Below are 27,498 nucleotides of genomic sequence, written 5' to 3' on the forward strand. Positions count from 1 at the left end.
CCAACTCGGACTATTTAGGGGAAGGACTCTAACCCCCCAAGGTTTCCAACCCAGTTCTTTAGGAAGGATTTTAACCTCCCAGGGACTCCAACCCGGTACTTAAGGGACTTTAAGAGATCCAATCCTCCAGAGCCTCAAACCCAGTACTTTAAGAAGGTGCAACCTTCTAGGGAACCTATAGCACCAACCCGGTTTAAGAAGGTCTAACCCTCTAGGGATTCCAACCCTGGTACTTTAGGGAGGACTCTCACCTCCCAGGGACTCAAACCCGGGATTCTAGGGAGGACTTTAACCTCCCAGGGACTCCAAACCCTGGACTGTTTAGGGAGGACTCTTACCTCCCAGGGTTTCCAACCAGGTACTTTAGGAAGGTCCGATCTTCCCGGGACCCCGACCTTAAGAAGGTCCAACCTTCCTGGGACTCCAACCCAGTACCTTTAAGAAGGTCCAACCTTCTAGGGACTCCAACCCGGTACTTTAGGAAGGTCCAACTTTTCCAGGGAACTTGATAACACCAACCCTTCTTCGTAACGGGTTCGCCGGACTGCTTTGATTTCGTCCGAGTCTCCACCGAAACCGATCAGCAGGGCGTGGCCACACTCGGGACAGCAGAGGGTACTCACGTTTGGTGCGCAAGTCCCTCAGCGTCCGAATGCGATCAGTCTGTTATGCCGTCAGGTTCCAGGAAGGCTCCTGTGAAATCCCACTTTTGACACCAAATGAGGATTCTTTTGCAGCCAGTCCGGATGAAATGATCAGTCGATCACCTCGTAACTTTAACATGTTTATTTCTCGGCCGGGGCTAAAAACCACTGTGTCTCGAGAGTCACAATAGCAAGCCAAAGTCAATACATCTAACAGCAGGATTTATACATTTTTGGTTCATTTCTGAGGGCAGCTCCCTCGCATTCCTATCTGTGCTCTCAGCTCAATTATAATTCAACCCCCTCAATTATAATTATCTTTAAGCCTAGTGCACCCATTCCCAAGGCCGTTATTGCAGTTTGCCTGGTTCAAAAACAAGTGATACATTTTTGCTACCAGAAGCCTGTCTTGACATTTCTTCACACAAAGCTTTACCTAACATTTTGTTTTTCCCATAAAGTTCCAATCCATCTTGAGCCAAACTCTCATTTATCGATCATCAGCCAAACTCTCATTTATCGATCATCAGCCAAACTCTCAGCAGCAGAGGCAGCTGATCGGATTTACTCAATCTCAGTCACAAAGAAGCTCCACAAGCTCCTCACACTTCTTGTTGGAGGCGAGGATGGAAGAGACAGGGGAGAGCGAGAGTACTTCAAAAGGAACTAACTTGTGTCAGAGATATTGGAAAGTTTCAACACACTGTGTATTTAACACCAATCTAATTTATTTGACTTTTAGCTAGAATATTAGCCCCTGTAAATGGGCTGGAGTTTGTTATCAGCAGAAATGAACATAGTTCAGTCCTGAATGTGGAATTAACAACAAAATCATTCACTGTGGTTACTTGTGGCCTCGTTGATGCTGCTGCAGGTTGGATGACTGAGTGAATCCCTTCCCACACTCTGAGCAGGCGAATGGCTTCTCCCCAGTGTGAACTCGCTCGTGTCTCAGCAAGTGGGATGACCGAGTGAAAGACTTCCCACACTTGGAGCAGGTGAATGGTCTCTCCCCAGTGTGAACTTGCTGGTGTCCGGACAGAGTGGACAACTGAATGAATCCCTTCCCACACTGAGAGCAGGTGAACGGCCTCTCCCCAGTGTGAATTCGCTGGTGAATCAGCAGGTGGGATGACCGAGTGAATCCCTTCCCACACTCGGAGCAGGTGAATGGTCTCTCCCCAGTGTGAACTCGCTGGTGTCTCAGCAGGTTGGATGTATCACTGAATGCCTTCCCACACTGAGAGCAGGTGAATGGTCTCACCCCAGTGTGAACTCACTGGTGGCTCTGCAGGTCATATGATCGAGTGAATCTCTTCCCACACTGAGCGCAGGCAAATGGCCTCTCCCCAGTGTGAATTCGCTGGTGATTCTGCAGGTTGGATGACAGAGTGAATCCCTTCCCACACTCTGAACAGGTGAACGGTCTCTCCCCAGTGTGAACTCGCTCGTGTTTCAGCAAGTGGAATGACCGAGTGAAAGACTTCCCACACTTGGAGCAGGTGAATGGTCTCTCCCCAGTGTGAACTTGCTGGTGTCCAGACAGAGTGGACAACTGAGTGAATCCCTTCCCACACTGAGAGCAGGTGAACGGCCTCTCCCCAGTGTGAACTCGCTGGTGTCTCAGCAGGTTGGATGTATCACTGAATGCCTTCCCACACATGGAGCAGGTGAATAGTCTCTGCCCAGTGTGTATTTGCTGGTGTGTGGACAGGCTGGATGACTGAGTGAATCTCTTCCCACACTTGGAGCAGGTGAATGGTCTCTCCCCAGTGTGACTGCGTCGATGAATATCCAGCTGGGATGGGTAAGTGAATCCTTTCCCACAGTCCGCACATTTCCACGGTTTCTTCTCCGTGTGACTGCATTTGTGGCATGTGAGGCCTGATGACGTGTCCGGTTTCTCCCCACTGTGAACAATGCTTTTTCCTTCCATATTCAGGATATGATAAATTGAGGCTCTGTCAGATCCTGATGTGATGCTTGGTTTGTGTTTCCGGACGTTGAAGCCTTTCCTTCGAACACCCGGTGAAACTGATTCAAAACAGAAAATAGAGTGAGAAAGAACCCACAAAAACACAAAGGCAGGTTGTGAAATTGAGCTGAATGAATCTGGCCATTTGTGGGGCCGGCACTGGGAACAAAAGTGACCATAAACACCCAACTGGCCCCTTTGGGAGGAGAGAGAAAGAGGTGAAGAGGGATTTTGTATATCTACACGACATATTAAAGAGAATAGATGGCAAAGCAAATTCGATCTTGAGCTTAATAAACAGTAATATTGATTCCGAAACAGGGAAGCCAGGCTTCCGGTGACACAGTGATTAGCACTGCTGCCTCACAGTGCCAGGGACCCGGGTTCAATTCCGGCCTTGGCAACTGTGTGTGTGGAGCTTGCACTTTCTCCCAGTGTCTGCATGGGTTTCCACCCGGTGCTCAGGTTTCCTCCCACAGTCTGAAGAAGGGCAAGTTAGGTGGATTGGCCTTGATAAATTTCCCCTTAGTGTCCAGGAATGTGCAGGTTCGGTGGGGCTATGGGGTTACAAGGTCAGGGTAGGGGTGTGGGCCTAGGCAGGGTGCCCTTTCAGAGAATCGGTGCAGACTTGATGGGCCGAATGGCCTCCTGCTCTGTGGGAATTCTATGGTTCTACTTCTATTCTCTGAATCTTTATAAAGCTCTGGTCACCACTCGTCAGGAAGAATGTGAAAATTCTTGGAGAAGGTGCAGAGGAGATTTATCAGATGGTTCCAGCAAAGGAGGTTGAGGGCGACTTGATTCAGGGACAAAACCTTAGGCCAGATTTCCATCGGGTGGGCAAAGAAACTGTTTCTATTCACTGATCGTACAAGCAGTCGGGACACAGATGTAAAGTTTTGGGTAAAACCTGGATTGAACTATATAAGATGCTGAGGGGTCTTGACAGGGTGGATGTGGTGAAAATGTTTCCTCTTGTGGGAGAATCTAGAACAGGGGGGTTACTGTTGCAAAATAAAGGGCCACCCATTTCAGATGGGGATAAGGATATTTTTTCTCTTGAGGGTTGTAGGACAGGGTGTGGCACAGTGGTTAGCATTGTTGCCTCACAGCACCAGGGACCCAGTCTATGACTCATCTTTCATTCCCTCACCTACAGTATAAATATCTCCCACTTTCTCTGTCTTTTAGCTTTGACAAAGAGTCATCTGGAATCAAAATGTGAGCTCCTTTCTCTCCCCACTGATGCTGCCAGACCTGCTGAGATTTTCCTGCATTTTCTCTTCTGGTCCCGGGTTCAATTCCGACCCTGGGTGACTGTGTGGCGTTTACACGTTCTCCCTGCATCTGTGTGGGTTTCCTCCGGGTGATCCGATTTCCTCCCACAGTTCAAAGGTCTGCAGGTTTGCTGGATTGGCCATGCTTAAATGGCCCTGAGTCTCCAACAATGTGCACGTTGGGTGGGATTATGAGGGTGGGGTGGGTAGCTCTTTCGGAGGGTTGATGCGGACTCGATGGGCTGAATGGGGTCAATCTGCACTGTAGAGATTCTATGACTTTGGAACACATCTTTAAAAGGCAGTGGAAGCAGTGTCCTTGGATATTTTTAAGGCAGAGCTGGATAGATTCTTGATAAGCAAGGAGGTGAAAGGTTATCGGTGTTGGCCAGAATGTGGAATTGAGGTTAAAATTAGATCAGCCAATGGGGCAGCACGGTGGCGCAGTGGTTAGCACTGCTGCCTCATGGGTCCGATCACAGCCCCGAGTCACTGTCCAGGTAGAGTTTGCACATTCTCCCCATGTCTGCGTGGGTCTCACCCTCACAACCCAAAGATGTGCCGGGTAGGTAAATTAGCCACAATAAATTGCCTTTTAATTGGGAAGAAGAAAAGAATTGGGTACTTTAAATTTAAGGGAACAATATTAGAAAATAAAAGAATTAGGTATTCGAAATTCTTTTTTTAAAATTAGATCAGCCGCAAACTTATTGAATACTGGAGCAGACCTGAGGGGACGACTCCCAGTTTGTGTAAGGAGCAGGCTCGAGGGGCCGACTCCCAGTTTGTGTGTAAGGTGCAGGCTCGAGGGGCCGGCTCCCAGTTTGTGTGTAAGGAGCAGGCTCGAGGGGCCGACTCCCAGTTTGTGTGTAAGGAGCAGGCTCGAGGGGCCGACTCCCAGTTTGTGTGTAAGGTGCAGGCTCGAGGGGCCGACTCCTAGTTTGTGTGTAAGGAGCAGGCTCGAGGAGCCGACTCCCAGTTTGTGTGTAAGGAGCAGGCTCGAGGGGCCGACTCCCAGTTTGTGTGTAAGGTGCAGGCTCGAGGGGCCGACTCCTAGTTTGTGTGTAAGGAGCAGGCTCGAGGGGCCGACTCCCAGTTTGTGTGTAAGGAGCAGGCTCGAGGGGCCGACTCCCAGTTTGTGTGTAAGGAGCAGGCTCACCAAGACAGACGGTAACATTTGAATTGATTGAAAGTTTACTGATGACCATGAAACCATTGTCGCTTGTTGGTTCACTCATGTCCTTCAGTGAAGGAAATCTCTGTCTGGCCTACATGTGACTCCAGATCCACAGTCAGCTGGCTGACTCTTAAAATGCTCTCTGCGATGCACTCAGTTCAAGGGCAATTAGTGATGCTGGCCCAGCCAGCGACACCCACATCCCGTGAATGAACAGAAAAGAAAATCTGCCATCCTTACCTGGTCTGGCCAACACGATTCCAAACCACAGCAATGTGGTTGACTCTTTAAATGCCCTCCGAGATCCAGCAGAGGGCAGTAGGATCCAGCAGAGGGTAGTAGAGCGGACCTGCTGATTGGCCGTTGCTGGGGAAATTTGCATACGTCCGTGTGCTCACCCTAACTTGGAGGCGTACATGAACAAGAGACCCTAGCTGTTCAAGTGAAGACAAGCATCCAGCAGAGGGCAGTAGAGCGGAGCTGCTGATTGGCCGTTGCAGGGGGAATTTGCATACGTCCGTGTGCTCACCCTAACCTGGAGGCGTACCTGAACAAGAGACCCTAGCTGTTCAAGTGAAGACGGGCATCCAGCAGAGGGCAGTAGAGCGGAGCTGCTGATTGGCCGTTGCAGGGGGAATTTGCATACGTCCGTGCGCTCACCCTAACTTGGAGACGTACCTGAACAAGAGACCCTAGCTGTTCAAGTGAAGACAAGCATCCAGCAGAGGATAGTAGAGCGGAGCTGCTGATTGACCGTTGCAGGGGAAATTTGCATACGTCTGTGTGCTCACCCTAACTTTGAGGTGGTTTGTGGAGGAGCTCTTGTCAAGTGACACTTAAACCTGAAACATTTCTTCAGTGTTTCCCTCCCTACCCCCTCCTCTAACCAAAAAAACCAACCGCTGTAAGGATCAAGAGGAAGGCTCGAGGGCAGGTAGAAGTGGAAAGTTGAACCGTGATGTCACAGCCTGCAGGTAAGGAATTGGCTGGTGACTGGTAAGTAGTTTTTATTTATTTTCCCTCATGTGTTATCGTGCGGGGCGCAGAGGTTGCTGAGTGAGTGCTTGCTGAGAAGGGGAGTGAATAACAGGTAAGCTCTTTCTTTCCTTTTTTTATCTAGAGGGATGACAGGGAAGGTAGTGCAATGTTCCTCCTGCAGAATGTTTGAGGTGAGGGACGCCGTCAGTGTCCCTGCTGACTTCATCTGTGGGAAGTGCACCCATCTCCAGCTCCTCAGAAACCACGTTAGGGAACTGGAGCTGGAGTTGGATGAACTTCGGATCATTCGGGAGGCAGAGTTGGTCATAGATAGGAGCTTCAGGGATGTAGTTACTCCGAAGAATAAAGATAGATGGGTGACGGTGAGAGGGGCTGGGAGGAAGCAGTCAGTACAGGGATCCCCTGTGGCCCGTTCCCCTTAGTAACAAGTATACCGCTTTGGATACTGTTGGGGGGGGGGGGGGGGGGGAAACTTACCAGGGTTAAGCCATGGGGTACAGGTCTCTGGCACAGAGTCTGTCCCTGTTGCTCAGAAGGGAAGGGGGGAGAGGAGTACAGCATTAGTCATTGGAGACTCCATAGTTAGGGGGATAGATAGGAGATTCTGTGGGAACGAGAGAGACTCACGGTTGGTGTGTTGCCTCCCAGGTGCCAGGGTGCGTGATGTCTCGGATCGTGTTTTCGGGATCCTTAAGTGGGAGGGGGAGCAGCCCCAAGTCGTGGTCCACATAGGTACCAACAACATAGGTAGTAAAAGGGATGGGGATGTAAGGCAGGAATTCAGGGAGCTAGGGTGGAAACTTAGATCTAGGACAAACAGAGTTATTATCTCTGGGTTGGTACCCGTGCCATGTGATAGCGAGACGAGGAATAGGGAGAGAGAGGAGTTGAACACGTGGCTACAGGGATGGTTCAGGAGGGAGGGTTTCAGATTTCTAGATAATTAGGGCTCATTCTGGGGTCAGTGGGACCACTACAAACACGATGGTCTGCACCTGGACCAGAGGGGTACCAATATTCTGGGGGGGAAATTTGCTAATGCTCTTCGGGAGGGTTTAAACTAGTTCAGCAGGAGCTTGGGAACCTGAATTATAGCTCCAGTATACAGGAGGTTGAGAGTAGTGAGGTCATGAGTAGGGTTTCAAAGTTGCAGGAGTGTACCGGCAAGCAGGAAGGTGGTTTAAAGTGTGTTTTTTGTTCAAAAGTGTGTTTTTTGTTCAAAAAGGGGAGCAGAGACAACCCCAGCAACTATAGACCGGTGAGCCTCACGTCTGTAGTGGGTAAAGTCTTGGAGGGGATTATAAGAGACAAGATTTATAATCATCTAGATAGGAATAATATGATCAGGGATAGTCAGCATGGCTTTGTGAAGGGTAGGTCATGCCTCACAAACCTTATCGAGTTCTTTGAGAAGGTGACTGAACAGGTAGACGAGGGTAGAGCAGTGGATAGTCAGAGGCTTTTCCCCAGGGTAGAGGGGTCAATTACTAGGGGGCATAGGTTTAAGGTGAGAGGGGCAAAGTTTAGAGTAGATGTACGAGGCAAGTTTTTTACGCAGAGGGTAGTGGGTGCCTGGAACTCACTACCGGAGGAGGTAGTGGAGGCAGGGACGATAGGGACATTTAAGGGGCATCTTGACAAATATATGAATAGGATGGGAATAGAAGGATACGGACCCAGGAAGTGTAGAAGATTGTAGTTTAGTCGGGCAGTATGGTCGGCACGGGCTTGGAGGGCCGAAGGGCCTGTTCCTGTGCTGTACATTTCTTTGTTCTTTGTTTGTTGTTGATGTGGTGTATATGGATTTCAGCAAAGCGTTTGATAAGGTTCCCCACGGTAGGCTATTGCAGAAAATACGGAGGCTGGGGATTGAGGGTGATTTAGAGATGTGGATCAGAAATTGGCTAGCTGAAAGAAGACTGAGGGTGGTGGTTGATGGGAAATGTTCAGAATGGAGTTCAGTCACAAGTGGAGTACCACAAGGATCTGTTCTGGGGCCGTTGCTGTTTGTCATTTTTATCAATGACCTAGAGGAAGGCGCAGAAGGGTGGGTGAGTAAATTTGCAGACGATACTAAAGTCGGTGGTGTTGTCGATAGTGTGGAAGGATGTAGCAGGTTACAGAGGGATATAGATAAGCTGCAGAGCTGGGCTGAGAGGTGGCAAATGGAGTTTAATGTAGAGAAGTGTGAGGTGATTCACTTTGGAAGGAATAACAGGAATGCGGAATATTTGGCTAATGATAAAGTTCTTGAAAGTGTGGATGAGCAGAGGGATCTAGGTGTCCATGTACATAGATCCCTGAAAGTTGCCACCCAGGTTGATAGGGTTGTGAAGAAGGCCTATGGAGTGTTGGCCTTTATTGGTAGAGGGATTGAGTTCCGGAGTCAGGAGGTCATGTTGCAGCTGTACAGAACTCTGGTACGGCCGCATTTGGAGTATTGCGTACAGTTCTGGTCACCGCATTATAGGAAGGACGTGGAGGCTTTGGAGCGGGTGCAGAGGAGATTTACCAGGATGTTGCCTGGTATGGAGGGAAAATCTTATGAGGAAAGGCTGATGGACTTGAGGTTGTTTTCGTTGGAGAGAAGAAGGTTAAGAGGAGACTTAATAGAGGCATACAAAATGATCAGGGGGTTGGATAGGGTGGACAGTGAGAGCCTTCTCCCGCGGATGGAAATGGCTGGCATGAGGGGACATAGCTTTAAACTGAGGGGTAATAGATATAGGACAGAGGTCAGAGGTAGGTTCTTTACGCAAATAGTGAGGCCGTGGAATGCCCTACCTGCTACAGTAGTGAACTCGCCAACATTGAGGGCATTTAAAAGTTTATTGGATAAACATATGGATGATAATGGTACAGTGTAGGTTAGATGGCTTTTGTTTCGGTGCAACATCGTGGGCTGAAGGGCCTGTACTGCGCTGTATTGTTCTATATTCTATGTGTCTTCTTCAATGTCAGGAGCATCCGGAATAAGGTGGGTGAACTTGCGGCATGGGTTGGTACCTGGGACTTCGATGTTGTGGCCATTTCGGAGACATGGATAGAGCAGGGACAGGAATGGTTGTTGCAGGTGCCGGGATTTAGATATTTCAGTAAGCTCAGGGAAGGTGGTAAAAGAGATGGAGGGGTGGCATTGTTAGTCAAGGACAGTATTACGGTGGCAGAAAGGACGTTTGATGAGGATTCATCTACTGAGGTAGTAGGGGCTGAGGTTAGAAACAGGAAAGGAGAGGTCACCCTGCTAGGGGTTTTCTATAGGCCCCCGAAAAGTTCCAGAGATGTAGAGGAGAGGATTGCAAAGATGATTCTGGATAGGAGCGAAAGCAACAGGGTAGTTGTTATGGGGGACTTTAACTTTCCAAATATTGACTGGAAACGCTATAGTTCGAGTAAATTAGATGGGTCCGTTTTTGTCCAATGTGTGCAGGAGGGTTTCCTGATACAGTATGTAGATAGGCCAACGAGAGGCAAGGCCATATTGGATTTGGTACTGGGTAATGAACCACGACAGGTGTTAGATTTGAAGGTAGGTGAGCACAATTCAATTGCGTTTACTTTAGTGATGGAAAGGGATAGGTATATACCGCAGGGCAAGAGTTATATCTGGGGAAAGGCAATTATGATGCGATGAGGCAAGACTTAGGATACATCGGATGGAGAGAAAAACTGCAGGGGATGGGCACAATGGAAATGTGGAGCTTGTTGAAGGAACAGCTACTGCGTGTCCTTGATAAGTATGTACCAGTCAGGGAGGAAGTGGTCGAGTGAGAGAACCGTGGTTTACTAAAGCAGTCGAAACAATTGTCAAGAGGAAGAAGGAGGCTTGTGTAAAGATGAGACATGAAGGTTCAGTTAGGGCGCTCGAGAGTTACAGGTTAGCTAGGAAGGACCTAGAGAGAGCTAAGAAGAGCCAGGAGGGGACATGAGAAGTCTTTGGCAGGTAAGATCAAGGATAACCCTAAAGCTTTCTATAGATATGTCAGGAATAAAAGAATGACTAGGGTAAGTGTAGGGCCAGTCAAGGACAGTAGTGGGAAGTTGTGCTTGGAGTCCGAGGAGATAGGAGAGGTGCTAAATGAATATTTTTCGTCAATATTCACACAGGAAAAAGACAATGTTGTCGAGGAGAATACTGAGATTCAGGCTACGAGACTAGAAGGGCTTGAGGTTCATAAGGAGGAGGTGTTAGCAATTCTGGAAAGTGTGAAAATAGATAAGTCACCTGGGCAGGATGGGATTTGTCCTAGAATTCTCTGGGAAGCTAGGGAGGAGATTGCTGAGCCTTTGGCCTTGATCTTTAAGTCATCTTTGTCTGCAGGAATAGTGCCAGAAGACTGGAGGATAGCAAATGTTGTCCCCTTGTTCAAGAAGGGGAGTAGAGATAACCCCGGTAACTATAGACCAGTGAGCCTTACTTCTGTTGTGGGAAAAATCTTGGAAAGGTTTCAAAGAGATAGGATGTATAATCATCTGGAAAGGAATAATTTGATTAGAGATAGTCAACATGGTTTTGTGAAGGGTAGGTCGTGCCTCACAAACCTTATTGAGTTCTTTGAGAAGGTGACCAAACAGGTGGATGAGGGTAAAGCAGTTGATGCGGTGCATATGGATTTCAGTAAAGCGTTTGATAAGGTTCCCCATGGTAGGCTACTGCAGAAAATGCGGAGGCATGGGATTCAGGGTGATTTAGCAGTTTGGATCAGAAATTGGCTCGCTGGAAGAAGACAAAGGGTGGTGGTTGATGGGAAATGTTCAGACTGGAGTCCAGTTACTAGTGGTGTACCACAAGGATCTGTTTTGGGGCCACTACTGTTTGTCGTTTTTATAAATGACCTGGAGGAGGGCGTAGAAGGATGGGTGAGTAAATTTGCAGATGACACTAAAGTCGGTGGAGTTGTGGACAGTGCAGAAGGATGTTACAAGTTACAGAGGGACATAGATAAGCTGTAGCGCTGGGCTGAGAGATGGCAAATGCAGTTTAATGCAGAAAAGTGTGAGGTGATACATTTTGGAAGGAATAACAGGAAGACTGAGTACTGTGCTAATGGTAAGATTCTTGGCAGTGTGGATGAGCAGAGAGATCTCGGTGTTCATGTACATAGATCCCTGAAAGTTGCCACCCAGGTTGAGAGGGTTGTTAAGAAGGCGTACGGTGTGTTCGCTTTTATTGGTAGAGGGATTGAGTTTAGGAGCCATGAGGTCATGTTGCAGCTATACAACACTCTGGTGCGGCCGCATTTGGAGTATTGCGTGCAATTCTGGTTGCCGCATTATAGGAAGGATGTGGAAGCATTGGAAAGGGTGCAGAGGAGATTTACCAGAATGTTGCCGGTATGGAGGGAAGATCTTATGAGGAAAGGCTGAGGGACTTATGGCTGTTTTCGTTAAGAGAGAAGAACGTTGAGAGGTGAATTAATTGAGGCATACAAGATGATCAGAGGATTGGATAGGGTGGACAGTGAGAGCCTTTTTCCTCGGATGGTGATGTCTAGCACGAGGGGGCATACCTTTAAATTGAGGGGAGATAGATATAAGACAGATGTCAGAGGCAGGTTCTTTACTCAGAGAGTAGTAAGGGCGTGGAATGCCCTGCCTGCTACAGTAGTGGACTCGCCAACACTAAGGACATTCAAATGGTCATTGGATAGACATATGGACAATAAGGGAATAGTGTAGATGGGCTTTAGAGTGGTTTCACAGGTCGGCGCAACATCGAGGGCCAAAGGGCCTGTATTGCGCTGTAATGTTCTATGAGATGGCTGAGCAAGCCACTCAGTTTAAGGGAAATTAGGGATGGGCAATAAATGTTGGCCCAGCCAGTGACTCCCACAAATGATTGAAATAAAATCCTGGAGACTCCAGTCAGTCAATCCGGGAGAGTTGCCATCCGGTCCAGGCACCTTGTCCTCTGTAAAGATGGCGACCGGTAACCCGGGCCTGTCACCGCTCAGCTCTCACTCTATTCGGTGCTGTTTAAGACTGGACCGTTAACATTTTCCTCGGGAGTTGAAGCCTCCACAGGGCATTTATGAAGCCTCCCGGCTCACTCCGCAGCTTCTATTGCTCCCGGCTACAATCCTGAAAGTTGCTTGATTATTTCTTTCCCGCTCCTCGCATCGTCAGCGACAACCTGAACTGCAGATGCGCCGGGCACAGCCCGAACGGTGATAATGCCCAGGGAGTGATTGGCGGCGGTACCGGACCAATAGGAATTGTGAGGGTTGGCCTGGAGGACCGGACGGGAGCAGCTGGTTCTCCAACTGGTAGTGAGTGAGGGGTGGGGCTGGACTGTGAGTGAAGCATGCGCAGTGCGGGTGATGGGCAGACGGGTCCACAATGGGTAAAGGGGGGGATGGTGGGGCGGAGGATCCGGTGGGTGGACGGAGGGGCTCCGGAAACCCTGGAAATAAACTGAGCGGATCCCCCCTCCCCCCGTTTACACCGACCAGGGCCGCAGCTCTCAGATCAATGAAGAGCAGCTTTGTATCAGGTTGGTCATTGGTTCCAGAGGTTGTTCCCTGGTCTCCAGCGTCGCTTCTTTATCAGTGAATCATTGAATGGTTACAATGCAGATTGAGGCCATTCAGCCCGTCCTGTTTGTGCTGGCTCTCTTTGCCAGAGCAAATCAGCTCCTCCCACTCCCCTGTCCTTTCACCAACAAGACCAGCAGCAAATATTCCCCATCCCCAGTTACCTGTGGAGAAGATGATGTTTGACCTTCTTGACCCGCTGCAGTCTGTGTGGTGAAGGTGCTCCCACAATGCTGGAGTTACAGGTTATTCACCTTATTGGTTAGGAATCGAACAGAGTGATCAGGGATCACCCAATTAGTAGGGTCCAAACTGAAGGACCGCCCAAAAGAGCACGAAAACCCCCCAAGTATAAGAAGAGTTTGCCACATGTTCGTCCTCTCTTGGACCTGGTACCCCGGTCCGGCCATCTCCAATTGCAACAACACCAGAAGCAAGTCCAAGTTTAATGCTCGCTACCAGACGGATGAGTCCCGCTGAGCAGCAGTTACTCCTTCGGACTCGATAGATCCAGAATCGAACAGTGGCTACTGTTTCTCTGACCTAAACCGGGTGTCCGAAGTTAAGTACAGGTTGTCATAGTCGATAGGCGTAGTTAACTAGTAGTGTTTATGTTGCATGACTAATTGTGTGTAAATAAAATAGCCTTGACCTTGAACTAACTAACTGGTGTTTGGCTCTTTGATCGATAGCCGGTTGAACCTTGTGGTGGTATCATTTGATTCCTGGCGACGCAAAGCATTAGAATATAGATAACATAGAAAGAAGGGCAAACTCACTGATTGCCATAATTGGAACTGAGCCACAGAAAGGACAGAGTAAAAGAAGAAAAGGCAACAATTTGATTGGTCGATTGGCCTCCTTCTGCACTGAAGGAATTCTATGGTTCTGAGACTCCATTTGTCAACAGAATATTCATCAATAATTTGGTTTTCTGCAATTTTGATTTGTCGGCTCAGATTGAATCAAGGCATCAGAAACAGGAACAGGAGTCGGTTATTCAGTCCATGTTCTAAACATGCAGGATATTTTGAAGCAAAGAGATTTTCTGAAGCATCAACACCAGGATGTGTAAAGAAATGGGACAGGAGCCTGGGTCTTTGCTGCATCATCAACAGATCAAGAGTCAAGGATTGCTTCCTGAGATTGGAAGGTAACTCACTGAGTTCCCACATTCCAAATCAGAGACAGGGAACGACAGGCCCCACAATCACAGGGAAGATGCTTGAGGATCCTAACAGATTCAGTTTCTGATCACTGGGGTGGAGAAGGAGCCATTAGAGATTCTCAAATGGCTTCTGAAAAACAAGGTCACGTCTTAATAATAACAATAATCTGTATTGTCACAAGTAAGCTTACATTATCACTGCAATGAAGTTACTATGAAAAGCTCCCAGTTGCCACATTCCGGCGCCTGTTCGGGTGCACAGAGCGATAATTCAGAATGTCCAAATTACCTAACAGCACGTCTTTCGGGACTTGTGGGAGGAAACCAACGCAGACACGGGGAGAACGTGTAGACTCCAACAGACAGTGACCCAAGCCAGGAATCAAACCTGGGACCCTGGACATTGAATTCTCCCGAACAGGCGCCGGATGTGGCGACTAGGGGCTTTCACAGTAACTTCATTGCTGTGTTAATGTAAGCCTACTTGTGACAGAGGATTATTATTATAAATAAATAAAATCAAAACTGGCTCGTTGGTCCAGGGGTAAGATTCTCGCTTCAGGGGTTGTGCTCTATGAAAATGTGAGAAGTCCCGGGTTCAAATCCCGGATGAGCCCTTTGATGTTGTTTCTTATTGGGGGCAGCACGGTAGCATAGTGGTTAGCACAATTGCTTCACAGCTCAAGGGTCCCATGTTCGATTCCCGGCTTGGGTCACTGGCTGTGCGGAGTCTGCACGTTCTCCCCGTGTGTGCGTGGGTTTTCTCCGGGTGCTCCGGTTTCCTCCCACAGTCCAAAGATGGGCAGGTCTGGTGGACTGGCCATGCTAAATTGCCCTTCATGTCCAAAATTGCCCTTAGTGTTGGGTGGGGTTACTGGGTTATAGGGACAGGGTGGAGGTGTGGGCTTTGGTAGGGTGCTCTTGCCAAGAGCCGGTGCAGATTCAATGGACCGAATGGCCTCCTTCTGCACTGTAAATTCTATGATAATCTATGAAACCTGGGTGAGGGTCACATTCAGGAGAAGTTATTAAAATGGAACCACATACAGATAAACTATATCAGGATTTACTGATATTTCCATTTGAATCACTGCTCCTGGCACCTGACACCTCTTGATCCATCACATCAACATTTGGCGGAACTGACTGCGCTGAGGTCTGTCTTGGATTAAAAACTCGAGGATCACTTGTCATCACAGAATCCTAGACATTTACAGCACAGAGGCCATTCAGCCCATTGTGTCTGTGTTGGCTGAAAATTCCTTGTCCAGTCTAATCCCACTTTCCACCTCTTGGTCTGTAGCCTGCAGATCACACAAACTCCACATACGATGAGGGTTTCTGTCTCTACCTCCCTTTCAGACAGAGTTCCAGATCCCCACCACCCCGGGTGAAAAAAATCCTCAATTCCCCTCTAATCCTTCCAACAGATACTTAAATCTCTGGCCCCAGGTTACTGATCTGTTTGTTCATGAAATAGGTCCTTCTGCCGTCTGATCCACTATATCTGGGACCCTCAATGTTGCACACCTCAATTAAATGTCCACTCAGCCTCCTCTGTTCCACAGAAAACAATCGATCCAATCGTTCCTCTTGTTAAAATTCCCTAATCCTGGAAACATCCAGAAAAACCTCTTCCGTACTCTCTCCAGGAAGAATGTGATTGTACTGGAATGTGGTGACCAGAACTGTGCTCACTGCTCTCGCTGTGATCTAACTCATGTTTTTTAGTTCCAGAATACCCATTCTCTAACCTTCAATGTGATGGAAACTGACAGCTGCAACCTGTCAGCATTTGAAAGATATTTACAAATGATTCGAGAGTTTCTTACAGTTGGGATCTTTCTCTGTTCTGTCCATTCAAGGTGTTTGATAACAGACTTTCTCCTGTGAATATCCAGCTGGAGTTTTGGGCCTTGATGTGTTTCCTTGTTCATCTTGTTGCCTCTAAACATTGAATCTTGTGGTTTCAGACACCAGAAAATCAAACTCCCAGCAACAGATTGTCTTTTACTGACTTTCTGAACAGCTCTGCAATAATACAGGCATAGTCATTCCTTACATAGTTCTGGTCCTCAGTGAAATACTTAAATGATGAGCTTTAGATGTTCTTCATATATTCCACAGGAAACTAAGGCGCCCGCCAGAGAGTAAGGGAGTGAATCTGAACCGTGTCCCCGGGAAAGGAGCACCCTTGGTACCAGCCATCTGCCTTTCCCTCGGGGACCGGAACCGATGGGGACCTCGCCACAAACCACACATCAAGGAAGCCCCCAAAGCCGGCCTGCCTTTCAAATCGGCCCGTGGGGAGGTATATTAAGCCCGTCTCCACTCAATAACACCAATCTCAGCCGGAAATCGGAGTGGGAAATCATTAACCAGTGGCTCTGTGTGCGGCAAATCATTAACCAGTGGCTCTGTGTGCGGCAAATCATTAACCAGTGGCTCGGTGTGCGGCAAATCATTAACCAGTGGCTCTGTGTGTGCGGCAAATCATTAGCCAGTGGCTCTGTGTGTGCGGCAAATCATTAACCAGTGGCTGTGTGTGCAGCAAATCATTAACCAGTGGCCGTGTGCGGCAAATCATTAACCAGTGGCTCGGTGTGCGGCAAATCATTAGCCAGTGGCTCTGTGTGTGCGGCAAATCATTAACTAGTGGCTCAGTGTGCGGCAAATCATTAACCAGTGGGTCGGTGTGCGGCAAATCATTAGCCAGTGGCTCTGTGTGTGCGGCAAATCATTAACCAGTGGCTGTGTGTGCGGCAAATCATTATCCAGTGGCTGTGTGCGGCAAATCATTAACCAGTGGCTGTGTGCGGGAAATCATTAACCAGTGGCTCTGTGTGCGGCAAATCATTAACCAGTGGCTCTGTGTGCGGCAAATCATTAACCAGTGGCTGTGTGTGCGGCAAATCATTAACCAGTGGCTCTGTGTGCGGCAAATCATTAACTAGTGGCTCAGTGTGCGGCAAATCATTAACCAGTGGCTGTGTGTGTGGCAAATCATTAACTAGTGGCTCAGTGTGCGGCAAATCATTAACCAGTGGCTGTGTGCGGGAAAAGTGGCTCTGTGTGTGGGAAATCATTAACCAGTGGCTCTGTGTGCGGGAAATCATGAACCAGTGGCTGTGTGTGCGGGAAATCATTAACCAGTGGTTGTGTGGGAAATCATTAACCAGTGGCTGTGTGCGGCAAATCATTAACCAGTGGTTGTGTGGGAAATCATTAACCAGTGAACCGAGTTAATTTTCAGGGAACCACTTTCACTTGGAATTATTTTTCCATGTAAGTGGCTGATCAGCCATGATCATATTGTAGAGCAGAGCACACTCAATGGGCTGAATGGCCTGCTCCTTTCCTATGTACCTGTCCTGGGAGTGTTTGTTGGGGAAAGTGTAGAGGGGGCTTTACTCTGTATCTAACGCCGTGCTGTACCTGTCCTGGCAGTGTTTGATGGGGACAGTGTAGAGGGAGCTTTACTCTGTATCTAACCCCGTGCTGTACCTGTCCTGGGAGTGTTTGCTGGGGACAGTGTAGAGGGAGCTTTACTCTGTATCTAACCCCGTGCTGTACCTGTCCTGGGAGTGTTTGATGGGGACAGTGCAGAGGGAGCTTTACTCTGTATCTAACCCTGTGCTGTACCTGTACTGGGAGTGTTTGATGGGGACAGTTTAGAGGGAGCTTTACTCTGTATCTAACCCCGTGCTGTACCTGTCCTGGGAGTGTTTGATGGGGAGAGTGTAGAGGGAGGTTTACTCTGTATCTAACCCGTGTTGTACCTGTCCTGGGAGTGTTTGATGGGGAGAGTGTAGAGGGAGCTTTACTCTGTATCTAACCCCGTGTTGTACCTGTCCTGGGAGTGTTTGATGGAGACAGTGTAGAGGGAGCTTTACTCTGTATCTAACCCCGTGCTGTACCTGTCCTGGGAGTGTTTGATGGGGAAAGTGTAGAGGGGGCTTTACTCTGTATCTAACGCCGTGCTGTACCTGTCCTGGCAGTGTTTGATGGGGACAGTGTGGAGGGAGCTTTACTCTGTATCTAACCCCGTGCTGTACCTGTCCTGGGAGTGTTTGCTGGGGACAGTGTAGAGGGAGCTTTACTCTGTATCTAACCCTGTGCTGTACCTGTCCTGGGAGTGTTTGATGGGGAGAGTGTAGAGGGAGGTTTACTCTGTATCTAACCCGTGTTGTACCTGTCCTGGGAGTGTTTGATGGGGAGAGTGTAGAGGGAGCTTTACTCTGTATCTAACCCCGTGTTGTACCTGTCCTGGGAGTGTTTGATGGAGACAGTGTAGAGGGAGCTTTACTCTGTATCTAACCCCGTGCTGTACCTGTCCTGGGAGTGTTTGATGGGGACAGTGTAGAAGGATGGAGCTTTACTCCCTGTCTAGCACGTTGCTCTGTGTAGATCAATGTGGGTCACACTCCAGCTTTTCACACTTTGAACCGGTGTTTTCTCTTTCTGCACCCGTGTTATCCATGTCAAATGTTTAAATATTCAGGAGGAACAATGTTTATGTTGAAACCCGATCGAGCCCCTCGTCCGGAACCTGAGCCACAGGCTACAGCTGGTGTGTAACCTGTAACCAGATCCCAGCAGCATTAAAACAAGCTGACAACCGACAGTAGCTCCTTGTATAGCGAAAGCTGCTCCCAGACTGTCAGCAGAAACAGGACCGAAGAAGACCCTCAAGCTCTTCGCCATAAATATGAAGCTAATGAGGTAATCACAATTTGCAGTCAAATATATTCAACCCCTCCCATCACTCTCTGTACCCCAAAGCCCGACCTTGCACAGAAATTTGGGAAGGACACAAAGGCGTTTGTGGGAGCGAGGTGAAGCAACAAGAGGGGATGATGATGTGGGGGGGGGGATATTGTGGAGGGTAGTGGAGAGGATCTGAGAGGGAAGGTGGACAAGACTGTGTCATGGGGGCGGCTGCGGGGGGGGGGGGGGGGGGAGAGAGATTCCGGAGAGGATCCATTCCAGAGGAGGGGGGTCCTAGAGGCCTCGGGGAACATAGAACAGGACAGCGCAGTACAGGCCCTTCGGCCCTCGATGTTGCGCCGACCTGTGAAACCACTCTAAAGCCCATCTACACTATTCCCTTATCGTCCATATGTCTATCCAATGACCATTTGAATGCCCTTAGTGTTGGCGAATCCACTACTGTTACAGGCAGGGCATTCCACGCCCTTACTACTCTCTGAGTAAAGAACCTACCTCTGACATCTGTCCTATATCTATCTCCCTTCAATTTAAAGCTATGTCCCCTCGTGCTAGACATCACCATCCGAGGAAAAAGCCTCTCATCCTGATCATCTTGTATGCCTCAATTAAGTCACCTCTTAACCTTCTTCTCTCTAACGAAAACAGCCTCAAATCCCTCAGCCTTTCCTCATAAGATCTTCCCTCCATACCAGGCAACATTCTGTTAAATCTCCTCTGCACCCTTTCCAATGCTTCCACATCCTTCCTAGAATGCGGCGACCAAAATTGCACGCAATACTCCAAATGCGGCCGCACCAGTGTTGTACAGCTGCAACATGACCTCATGGCTCCGAAACTCAATCCCTCAACCAATAAAAGCTAACACACCGTACGCCTTCTGAACAACACTCTCAACCTGGGTGGCAACTTTCAGGGATCTATGTACATGGACACCGAGATCTCTCTGCTCATCCACACTGCCAAGAATCTTACCATTAGCCCAGTACTCTGTCTTCCTGTTATTCCTTCCAAAATGAATCACGTCACACTTTTCTGCATTAAACTCTATTTGCCACCTCTCAGCCCAGCGCTGCAGCTTATCTATGTCCCTCTGTAACTTGTAACATCCTTCCGCACTGTCCACAACTCTACCGACTTTAGTGTCATCTGCAAATTTGCTCACCCATCCTTCTACGAGGGGAGGTTACTGAGATCCCCCCCACCCCCCAGCATGATGGGGTCTGGGGGAAAAGAGTCGAACCGCAGAATCCCTACAGTGCAGAGAGAGGCCATTCTGCACCGATCCTGTGAAAGAGAACCCAAATCTAGGCCCACTCCCACCCATCCTGCACATCTTTGGAGAGGAGGGGGTGGGGGAGGGGAAGAGAACCTGGGATGAAGAGACTGTAGAATAAGTAGTCCAAAGGAGAGGTGTTGGTGGTGTTCGGGACACCGGGGATCCTGTGTGTGAGAGGGCTCCTGTGAGTGTTTGGGAAAGGGGTTCCTGTGTCCGCAGGCGTGTGTCTGGGGGAGGTGGGGCATCCTGTATCTGGGTGTGGGGGGGTCCTGTGTGTGGAGGCAGGGAGGGGGGGAAAGAGATGTCCTGTGGGCGTGTGTCTGGGGGGAGGTATCCTGTGTGTGTGGGGAGGGGGGGGTCTTGTGTGTGGATGTGTGTCTGGGGGAGGTGTCCTGTGTGTGGGTGTGTGTCTGCGGGCAATGCCCTGTGTGTGGGCGTGTGTCTGGAGGAGGTGGCCTGTGTGTGGGTGCATGTCTTGGGAGGTGTCCTGTGTGTGTGGGGGGGTCCTGTGTGTGGGTGCGTGTCTCGGGGAGGTGTCCTGTGTGTGGGAGAGGTGTCCTGTGTGTGGGTGTGTGTCTGGGGAGGTGTCCTGTGTGTGGATGCGTGTCTGGGGGAGGTGTCCTGTGTGTGGGGGAGGTGTCAAGTGTGTGGGTGGGTGTCTCGGGGAGGTGTCCTGTGTGTGGGTGTGTGTCTGGGGGCAATGGCCTGTGTGGGGTGTGTGTATGGGGAGGTGTCCTGTGTGTGGGGGAGGTGTCCTGTGTGTGGGGGAGGTGTCCTGTGTGTGGGTGTGTGTCTAGGGGAGGTGTCCTGTGTGGGGTACGTGTCTGGGGAGGTGTCCTGTGTGTGGGTGTGTGTCTGGGGGCAATGTCCTGTGTGGGGTTTGTGTCTGGGGGAGGTGTCCTGTGTGTGGGTGTGTGTCTGGAGGAGGTGTCCTGTGCGTGGGTGTGTGTCTGGGGGCAATGTCCTGTGTGTGGGGGAGGTGTCCTGTGTGGGGTGTGTGTCTGGGGGAGGTGTCCCGTGTGGGTGTGCGTCTGGGGGGGGGGGGGGGGGGAAAGAGGGAGGAGGAGGTGGTGTCTGGGGGGAGGTGTCCTGTGTGGGGGTGGTGTCCTGTGTGTGGGTGGGTGTCTGGGGGGGGTCCAGCTCCCCTCACTGACCCCCTGTTTTGTTTGCTTTTCAGGCCGTGGGGCAGGACGTTGTTGCTGGCAGTGAGGCCTCCTCTCCTCCCCCTGCTCCTCCTCCTGGGCACGGGGCTCGGCTGCCCCTCCGACTGCCTCTGCTGGAGCCCCAACCGGACGGTGAGCTGCTCGTCCCGGGGGCTGGAGTCGCTGCCGCGGGGGATCCCGGCTGGCACGCGGGCGCTGGACCTAAGTGACAACCGGCTGGAGAGGCTGGACTGGGGCCCGGGACGGGGCCTGAGCCGCCGGCTGGAGGAGCTGGAATTGGGCCACAACCGGCTGCGGGAGCTGGAGTCCGGCGCCCTGGAGCGGCTGCAGCGCCTGGGCCTCGGCCACAACCTCCTGCGCTACCTGCAGCCCGGAACCCTCCGCGGCCTGGCCGCCCTGCGCAGCCTGGAGCTGGCTGGCAACCCGCTGCTGCTGCTCGGCGACCACACCTTCCGCGGCTTGGCCGCCCTGCGCACCCTCAGCCTGGGCTCCCCCGAGCTGGCCTGGGCCGGCCTCAACCAACTCACCGTCCGCGGTGCCGCGCTGACCTGGCCACCCGGTCCTGCCCTCTCCCCCCTCCTCAACCTGACCGCCCTCCGCCTGCTGGCCTTCCCCAAGGCCGCCGCCCTGCCCGGCCGCCCCTTCCAGGACCTCTCCCGCGTCCGCCTGCTGGAAATCGACTCCTGGGCCTCACTGGCCCAACTAGGCCCCGATTGCCTCCAGGGCCTCAATTTGGTTTGGCTCTCAATCACCCGCTGCAACCTCAGCACTGTGCCCTATGCCAGCCTGAGGACTCAGGCCTACCTGCGCTTCCTCAACCTCTCCTATAATCCCATCAGTGCCATCCGCGGAGCGCTGCTGCAGCACGTAACCCGCCTGGAGGAGCTGCGATTGGTGGGCGGCCGTCTGCGCGTCATCCATGACTTTGCCTTCCGCGGCCTCGTCTACTTCCGGCTGCTGGACGTCACGGCCAATCAGTTGGCCAGCTTGCCGGCTGCTGCCTTCCACTCGCTGGCCTCCCTCCAGAGCCTGGGCCTCGGCCTCAACCTGCTGGCCTGCGACTGCCGCCTGCTCTGGATCGTCCGCCGGCGCCACCGCCTCCTGGGCCCCCAGCCGCCCACCTGCACCTCCCCGCCGTCCCTCCGCCGCCGCCGCCTGCCCGAGGCCGCCGGCTCCCTCCCTGCCAGCACCTTCAGTTGCCGCCGGCCCCGCATCCGCGACAAGAGGCCGCAGCGGCTGCAGGCCCGAGAGGGCCAGACCGTCACCATCTGCTGCTCGGCCGACGGCCAGCCGCCGCCCCTCATCCTGTGGCTCAACCCACGGCGCCAGCGGCTGGGCCACCCCGAGGCGGGGATGAGCCTCCCCGGGGCGGGGATGAGCCTCCCCGGGGGCCTGGGCCTAGTATCTGAAAATCTGGGCCTGAACCCCGAGGACCGCGGCCTCCTCCCTGGGCGTCCGGACCCCAGCCTGCCCCCCGCGCCCCCGCTCCTCTCCGGACCCGCCGTGGGCCGCAGCCGCCTCCTGCCAGACGGCAGCCTGCAGATCACCTCGGTCCGCCGCATGGACTCCGGCACCTATCGCTGTGTGGCCCGCAACGCCGGCGGCAACGACACGGCCTCGGCCTCGCTACAGGTGCGGCCACTCTCGCTACAGGAGCTGGGACTGGCTAGGCGCTCCGACTCCCGGGCCAAGGCCGGCCTACGGCCCGGATATCCCTTCGACACCCACACGCTGCTGGTGGCCACCACCATGGGCTTCGCCTCATTCTTCACCGTGGTGTCGCTCTGCTTCACTTTACTCTTCATCTGGAGCCGGGCCAGCGGGCCCATCAAACACAACAACATCGATGTCGACTTCGTGCCACACGCGGGCGGGGGCGGCAGAGGTGGCGACGGGGATGACGCTAAATTCAACATGAAGGTGGTCTGAGGGCTGACGTCACTGTCCGAGACGTCACTGCGACCCCATCTATGCTGCAATTGCTAAAGGACAAGTGTCCCATATGCCTTTTTCACCATCCTATTTACCTGTCCTTCCACCTTCAGAGATCTCAGAACAAACACACCACGGTCCCTTTGTTCCTCAGACGCCCCAGTGTCATGTCGTTCATTGAATGCTTCGTTGTCAAATTACGCCTGCCAAAGTGTGTCACCTCACATTTTTCAGGGTTAAATTCCATCTGCCACGTTTCTGCCCATTTGACCATCCTGTCTACATCTTCCTGTAACCAAAGACACTCAACCTCACTCACTGTTAACCATCAGGCCAAGCTGTGTGACATCCACAAAGGTAATGATTCTACCCCACACATCGTCATCTATGCCGTTTATATAAATGACAAACAACAGGGGACCCAGCGCAGATCCCTGTGGTACGCCACTGGACACTGGCTTCCAGACACTAAAGCAGCCATCTGTCATCTTCCTCTGTCTCCTACAGCCAAGCCAATTTTGAATCCACCTTATCACGTTACTCTGTATCACATGTGTATTTGTCTTCTTTATAAAGTCTCCCATGTGGGATCTTGGCAAAGGCTTTGCTGAAATCTATGTAAACTACATCACTACCACCATCGACATACCTGGTGTCAATCAATCAATCAAAATTTGTTAGGCATGACCTCCCGCTGCCAAAGCCATGCTGACTATTCCTGATCAAACCTTGCCTCTCCAAGTGGAGATAGATTCTCTCCTTCTGAATTTTCTCCGATAGGTTCCCTACCACTGATGCGAGACTCACTGGTACTTAGTTCCCTGGCTTATCTCTACAACCTTTCTTAAATAGTGGGATCATATTAGCTGATCTGCAGTCCTCTAGCACCGACCTCGTCGCCAAAGAGCAATTAAAAATTTGGGTCGGGGCCCCTGCAATCTCACCTCCCACAGCATCCTGGGACACAATTCATCCAGACCTGGAGATTTGTCCACTTTTAAGCTTGCCAACACTTCCAATGTCTTGTCACTCCCTCTGTCAATTCGCTCAAGAACCTCACAGTTTCTCTCCCCGAGTTCCAAGTCTATCTCCTCATTCTCTTGGCTGGAGATGGATGTGAAATATTTATTCAACACCCAACCAATGTCCTCTAAAGTTTCTCTCCATTTAGATAATAAATTGCCTTTTTATTCCTCTGACCAAAATTGATAACCTCACACTTATGCATGTTAAATTCCATCTTATCAAATGTATTCTGGAAGTCCAAACACATCTACAGTACCCCCATTATCCGCCTGGCTTGTTACATCTTCCAAGAATTCCAACAAATGAGTCAAACACGATTTACCCTTTACAAAACCACACTACAAAGTCTTACAACATCAGGTGAAAGTCCAACAGGTTTGTTTCGATGTCACTAGCTTTCGGAGCGCTGCTCCTTCCTCAGGTGAATGAAGAGGTATGTTCCAGAAACATATATATAGACAAATTCAAAGATGCCAGACAATGCTTGGAATGCGAGCATTAGCAGGTGATTAAATCTTTACAGATCCAGAGATGGGGTAACCCCAGGTTAAAGAGGTGTGAATTGTATCAAGCCAGGACAGTTGGTAGGATTTCGCAGGTCAGATGGCGGGGGATGAATGTAATGCGACATGAATCCCAGGTCCCGGTTGAGGCCGCACTAATGTGTGCGGAACTTGGCTATAAGCTTCTGCTCGGCGATTCTGCGTTGTCGCGCGTCCTGAAGGCCGCCTTGGAGAACGCTTACCCAGAGATCAGAGGCTGAATGCCCTTGACTGCTGCCCCGACTGGAAGGGAACATTCCTGCCTGGTGATTGTCGCGCGATGTCCGTTCATTGCCACACTGACTCTGATGGATTGCGGTTTGGCTTTCCAAAAGTCCAATTACTACTTCCTCAATAATGGATTCCAACAGTCTCCCAACTACTGGCTTAAACTAACTAGTTTCCTACTTTTTGAACAGGAGGGATTACATTAGACTTTTCTACTAATGCAGTGACATTGTCACTGGATCAGTGTCTCTCCCCCTCCCCCCCGGTCTCTACGAGGTTGTTTGCGGAGAGGAGCCAGAAGCAGCGGATAGTGAGAGTGGAGAATGTCCATCGGGGCTGGTTTCGCACACTGGGCTAAATCACTGGCTTTCAAAGCAGACCAGCAGCACGGTTCAATTCCCGTACCAGCCTCCCCGAACAGGCGCCGGAATGTGGCGACTAGGGGCTTTTCACAGTAACTTCATTTGAAGCCTACTTGTGACAATAAGCGATTTTCATTCATTGTTTCATTCAGCTCTCGGGCAGCACTGAGGATTTGTAAACCCCGCCTCCCGACACTGACCTCTCACCTGATACCTCACAATGCCAGGGCAATGACTGACGGCAGCTCCTGACCAATAGGGTGAAGGGGTGGATTCGAAAGGCCGGTGGGAATCGGCTGGTCCTCCAGCCAATCGGAGTGAACAAGGAGGCGGGACTGGGCAGAGTGAAGCATGCGCAGTGCGATTAATGGCGGCGTTCTTTCTCGGATGCATGATCCGTAAAGGAGGGAATGGCAGGACCGAGGGAGAGCTCAATTCGGCGCGTCGTTGGACACACTTCTTAAACATGTTATATTAACCGAAAATCCTACCGGTATCGGGGGGGACCTGAGCGGGGCCTGCAGCTTTCTCACAGACGAGACTAAATGGCGGCCATCTCTCTCGCGCGTACTCGAGGGGCTGCGCATGCGCATTCGTCAACGTTCTTGGGGCACGAGCAGCAATGCGCGCGCGCATCCACCGTCTGTCTTGGGGGCAGCAGCGGAGCGCATGCTCAGTCGCCATCATTGCAATATTTTTGGAATGTTTCACCATGACAGACTGTTTCACTCTGAGTTACAAATTCTCATTTATGAGGCAGAACAATGATACATGTCCAGGGCAGTGACAATAATTCGTATTTATTGTGCCTTGACAAAATCAAGCATTTTAACACATCGCAGAGAAACGTTATAAAATAACAATTGACACTGAGCAACATGAGGAGATATTAGGAGAATCTTAATGGAGGAAAGTGAGTGAGAGAGTCGGAGAATTTGAAGGAGGAAATTCCAGAGCTTGTGGCCCAGTCAAATGATAAAAGGACAGTAATGGTGGACCGAATAAATCAGGTATGCTGTAGTGGCCAGAATTAAATTAGTGCAGAGATCTTGAAGGGGTGTGTGAGGAGATTACAGAGATCAGGATGATCACAACTATAGGAATCGAAGAATGGGAAATTTCAACTTTTGGTACTTCTTAAAAGGAAAGTGAGCACAGGGGATGGGTAAACAAGACTTGTTTGTATTGTATTTGTTTTATTGTCACATGTACTGAAGTACAGTGAAAAGTATTTGGTGTACAGTCATAAGTTCGGACATGGAGATGCTGGCATTGGACTGGGGTGAGCACAGTAAGAAGTCTTACAACACCAGGTTAAAGGAGGAAGGAGCAGTGCTCTGAAAGCTATTGATTTGAAACAAACCTGTGTAAGGACTTTAACCTGGTGTAAGACCTCTTACTGCAGTCATAAGTTCATAAGATACAGGAGCAGAATTAGGCCATTTGGCCCATCGAATCTGCTCCACCATTCTATCATAGCTGATATTTTCCTCATCTGCTCCCTACAATGCTAAAGACCAAGAGCGGGATTGCAAAATCAGCCAGAGCATCTCCTCGCTAGAACACATGTCCTAGGAGCAGGAGTAGGAAATGTAGCCTCCCGCGCCTAAACATCTTCAATGTGATCATGGCTGATTCCATCCTGGCCTCAACTCCACTTTCTCCATAAAGCATTCTCCATAAACCTTCAACCCATCACCAATTAAATATCTGTCTAACTCCTCCTTGAATTTACTCACTGTCACTACATCCACCACACTCTGGGGTAGCGAATTCCACAGATTCACAATCCTTTGGGAGAAGTAGTTTCTCTTCAAATCTGTTTTTAACTTGCTACCTCTTATTCTAAGATCATGACCACTCGGTTGAAATTCCCACGAGAGGAAGCATCAGCTCCATGTATACTTTATAATCTTTAATATTGTCACAAGTAGGCTTACATTAACACTGCAATGACGCTACTGTGGAAATTCCCTAGTTGCCACATTCCGGCGCCTGTTTGGGAATACAGAGGGAGAATTCAGAATGTCCAATTCACCGAATAAGCACATCTTTTGGGACTTGTGGGAGGAAACCCGAGCGCCCGGCGGAAACCCACGCAGACACCGGGAGAATGTGCAGACTCCACACTGACAGTGACCCAAACCAGGAATCAAACCTGGAACCCTTGCACTGCGAATCAACAGTGCTAACCACTGTGCTGCCTTGCCACCCATTATCCATATCTTTTACCATCTTCTTTACCTCAATTAGATCGCCCCTCATTCTTCTAAACTCCAGAGAGTATAGGCCTAAACTGTTCAATCTCTCCTCATACGACAAACCCCTCATCTCTGGAATCAATCTAGTGAACCTCCTCGGAACTGCCTCCAATGCGACTACATCTTTCACAAATAAGGGGACAAAACTGTGCACAATACTCCAGGTGCGACATTACCAATGCCTTGTATAGTTGCAACAACACT

The 27,498-nt window shown here is 50.4% G+C and overlaps 1 protein-coding gene and 1 pseudogene across 1 annotated transcript; one reads left to right on the forward strand and one right to left on the reverse strand.

Annotated features, from left to right (window-relative positions):
• Window positions 1-771: 771 nt before the first annotated feature.
• On the reverse strand, window positions 772-25,623 carry LOC140421382 (uncharacterized; annotated as a pseudogene).
• Window positions 18,482-22,937, forward strand: LOC140421352 (leucine-rich repeat and immunoglobulin-like domain-containing nogo receptor-interacting protein 1). Its single transcript, XM_072506021.1, has 2 exons — window positions 18,482-18,495; window positions 20,958-22,937. Exons 1-2 carry the CDS (start codon window positions 18,482-18,484, stop codon window positions 22,870-22,872), a joined length of 1,929 nt encoding a protein of 642 aa, XP_072362122.1. The 3' UTR covers window positions 22,873-22,937.
• Window positions 25,624-27,498: the final 1,875 nt, after the last annotated feature.

This window comes from Scyliorhinus torazame, chromosome 5 (assembly GCF_047496885.1).
Source record: "Scyliorhinus torazame isolate Kashiwa2021f chromosome 5, sScyTor2.1, whole genome shotgun sequence".
Taxonomy (NCBI): domain Eukaryota; kingdom Metazoa; phylum Chordata; class Chondrichthyes; order Carcharhiniformes; family Scyliorhinidae; genus Scyliorhinus; species Scyliorhinus torazame.